This window comes from Anarrhichthys ocellatus, unplaced genomic scaffold (assembly GCF_004355925.1).
Source record: "Anarrhichthys ocellatus isolate YVR2014 unplaced genomic scaffold, GSC_Weel_1.0 scaffold7003, whole genome shotgun sequence".
NCBI classification, from domain to species: domain Eukaryota; kingdom Metazoa; phylum Chordata; class Actinopteri; order Perciformes; family Anarhichadidae; genus Anarrhichthys; species Anarrhichthys ocellatus.
The window spans coordinates 1-2,535 of record NW_022286977.1 but is presented as its reverse complement, the minus strand read 5'-3'; the positions used below and the strand labels follow the sequence as shown (position 1 = coordinate 2,535).

The 2,535-nt window shown below is 48.9% G+C and overlaps 1 protein-coding gene across 1 annotated transcript; it reads left to right on the top strand.

The window, feature by feature from the left end:
• Positions 1-207: 207 nt before the first annotated feature.
• LOC116380383 (leucine-rich repeat-containing protein 39-like) lies at positions 208-2,116 on the top strand. Its single transcript, XM_031842310.1, has 6 exons — positions 208-593; positions 685-841; positions 987-1,123; positions 1,224-1,369; positions 1,446-1,598; positions 1,753-2,116. Exons 1-6 carry the CDS (start codon positions 462-464, stop codon positions 1,913-1,915), a joined length of 888 nt encoding a protein of 295 aa, XP_031698170.1. The 5' UTR covers positions 208-461; the 3' UTR covers positions 1,916-2,116.
• Positions 2,117-2,535: the final 419 nt, after the last annotated feature.

Sequence of the window (2,535 nt, the reverse complement as noted above, 5' to 3'; positions counted from 1 at the left end):
TCTTTACATCTAATATCTGAATGGCCCTCCAGTGTGTAGCAGAATGCGTGTTGCTGCTGTTGTTTGTTAAGCTAGTTAGCGTAGCCTCCCAGAATACGTGCGGTGCCTCAGCTGTTTTTTTTGGTTCCGGGTTCAGACGTCACAGCCTGTTGTCTCCTACGTGAGCGCAGAAAACATTATATTTCCCACAATTTAAGCTTCTGCATTTTCCAAATGCACTAGTATTATTCAAACGTATTGTTTGTTTCGTAAGCCTCGTACCAAACAGTTTAATACGAATACTTGTATTGTTACACCATAGAAACGAATAATAAGCGTAGCTGTGGCGCCATCATGTGGTTATAAGGTGGTATTTCAGCTGCTGGACAACAGTGAAGGCCCAGGTATAAAATGCACGGCCTGCCACTGGGTTCAAGTCCTGGTTCAGACTGAGTGTTGGTCTTTCTGATCTGTCATGTCCCATGTGGTTCATGTCCTGGTTCAGACTGAGTGTTGGGGTTTGGGAGGACCGGGCGGTTCTGGCTCAGCTGAAACAGAAGCTGCAGACAGAAGACGGACGGCTCATCCTCCGGATCGAACAGGAGGAGTGGAAGGTAATGTTCCCGACAGGTGAAGTGGACTCTGTGCAACGTGGACTTGATGTTACGTTGTGGTCATATCTTCATTTTGCTCTCCTTCCTCAAGACGTTGCCGGGCTGTCTGGTCCAGCTCAGTCAGGTCCATGAGTGGCAAATCCACCGGACCGGACTGCAGAAGATCCCTCACTTCATCACCAGATTCCAGAATCTTTTAGTTCTAGATCTGTCCCGCAACGGGGTCACAGAGATCCCCAGAGAGATCGGTCAGTACGTCCTCCACTTCTACTAAAGATAAAAAATCATTATTACATTGTTACTGGAACACAGATTTGAGGATTGTAGACCTGTTTCCTGTCCTCTAGTACAGTTCTGTCTCTGTGAACTCTTTTGATCTGGTTCTGGTCTCAGGGAAGCTGACTCGGCTCAGAGAGCTCCTGCTGAGCTACAACAGAATCCAGTTTGTTCCTGAAGAATTGAGCAGCTGTGAGAGTCTGGAGAGACTGGAGCTGGCCATGAACCGGGACCTGAACCAGCTACCAGACCAGGTACTACCTCATTCAGGTTCCAAAGAACCAGGTCCTGTAGACCTGTATTCATGAACCCATTAAGATCCAGCTGATCTGAGGTCTGTTCTCTGAACCACAGTTCAGGAACCTGAAGAAGCTGCAGCACCTGGACTTGTCCATGAACGACTTCACCTGCATGCCGGACTGCGTGGTCGGACTGCCGGTGCTCCAGTGGCTCGACATGGGAGGAAACAGACTGCAGCACTTACCTGAAGACATACACAGGTGGGGGAAAGAATGATCTGATGCCCCGCCCCCTTCTGCCATCAGCCAATGAACACTGAGGTCCGTTTGTCCTCAGGATGGAGACACTGCACACTCTGTGGCTGCAGAGGAACCAACTCGAGAAACTTCCAGATAACATCAGCAGCATGAAGAGTCTGGACACGCTGGTCCTCAGCAGCAACAGACTCACAGACATCCCCCCACTGATGGAGGACATGTCCAACCTCAGGTCAGTCTGTCTGTCTCTCTGTCTTCAGGTCTGTCTGTCTTCAGGTCCGTCCTCACACACAGAAGCAGATAATATTCATATTTGTAGTATTACACAGTTAAAACCATCAATCGTCTCTCAGACTCAGCAGATGTTTCTGTTTCTGTTGAAGCAGGTTTGTGAATTTCCGGGACAACCCTCTGTCTCTCGACGTGAGGCTGTCCTGCAGGAAGACGAAGGCCGAGGACGACGAGGACGACAGAGAGATGTTTGGACGAGAGTTCATGCAGCTTTACATCCAGGAGTCCAGAAAGAGAGCTGTGCTCAACATGCACTGAGTCCACTGTTAGTATCACTTCATGAGCCCTGTTCTTTGTGTCATCTATATATACTAGTGCTGGGCAACTTAACGCGTTATTATTGCGTTAACGCATTCATTCATGAACCCCGACAATTATTTTATCGCGCGTTAATGCAGTTTTTAAAAAAATGCAGCACACACCGTTGCTGCAGCAAATCACCCAAACAAACAGTGGAGGAAGTCTTCAGACTCCGTTGAACTGTTCCGTGTCGCCCGTATCCTGTGCTCATGGCCGAACTCAGTGCGACAGAACGGCGGATCCGCCCCGGAGTCGACTGCTAACTGGGAAGCTAACAGATGCTACAGAGAAGTGGAGACAAACTGCAGGTTAGTGTTGTGGAAGATGTTGGTCTGAAGAACGTTCTCAAGGTGTGTTCACGTGTGTTTGGTGTGAACGCACCTTTAGGATTTCAACGAATGACGTCACGTATGAGCCTCAAGACACACCGTCACCAGAAGAACACACGAGTTGTATTAAAGGAGAGGACGACTAAAGCGATGCCTTACAACGTGCAGCAGCTGCTGCTCTCACTGGAGACTACTGGACATCGCTGGGTCACCTTCATCACCTCTGAGTTACAGCATCGTAGTGATGAA

Coding starts and splice junctions, on each gene's coding strand:
- LOC116380383 (XM_031842310.1), top strand. CDS start 462: ATGTGGTTCATGTCCTGGTTCAGACTGAGTGTTGGGGTTTGGGAGGAC. Junction 1,124..1,223: donor TGAACCAGCTACCAGACCAG/GTACTACCTCAT, acceptor TCTGAACCACAG/TTCAGGAACCTGAAGAAGCT. Junction 1,599..1,752: donor GAGGACATGTCCAACCTCAG/GTCAGTCTGTCT, acceptor CTGTTGAAGCAG/GTTTGTGAATTTCCGGGACA.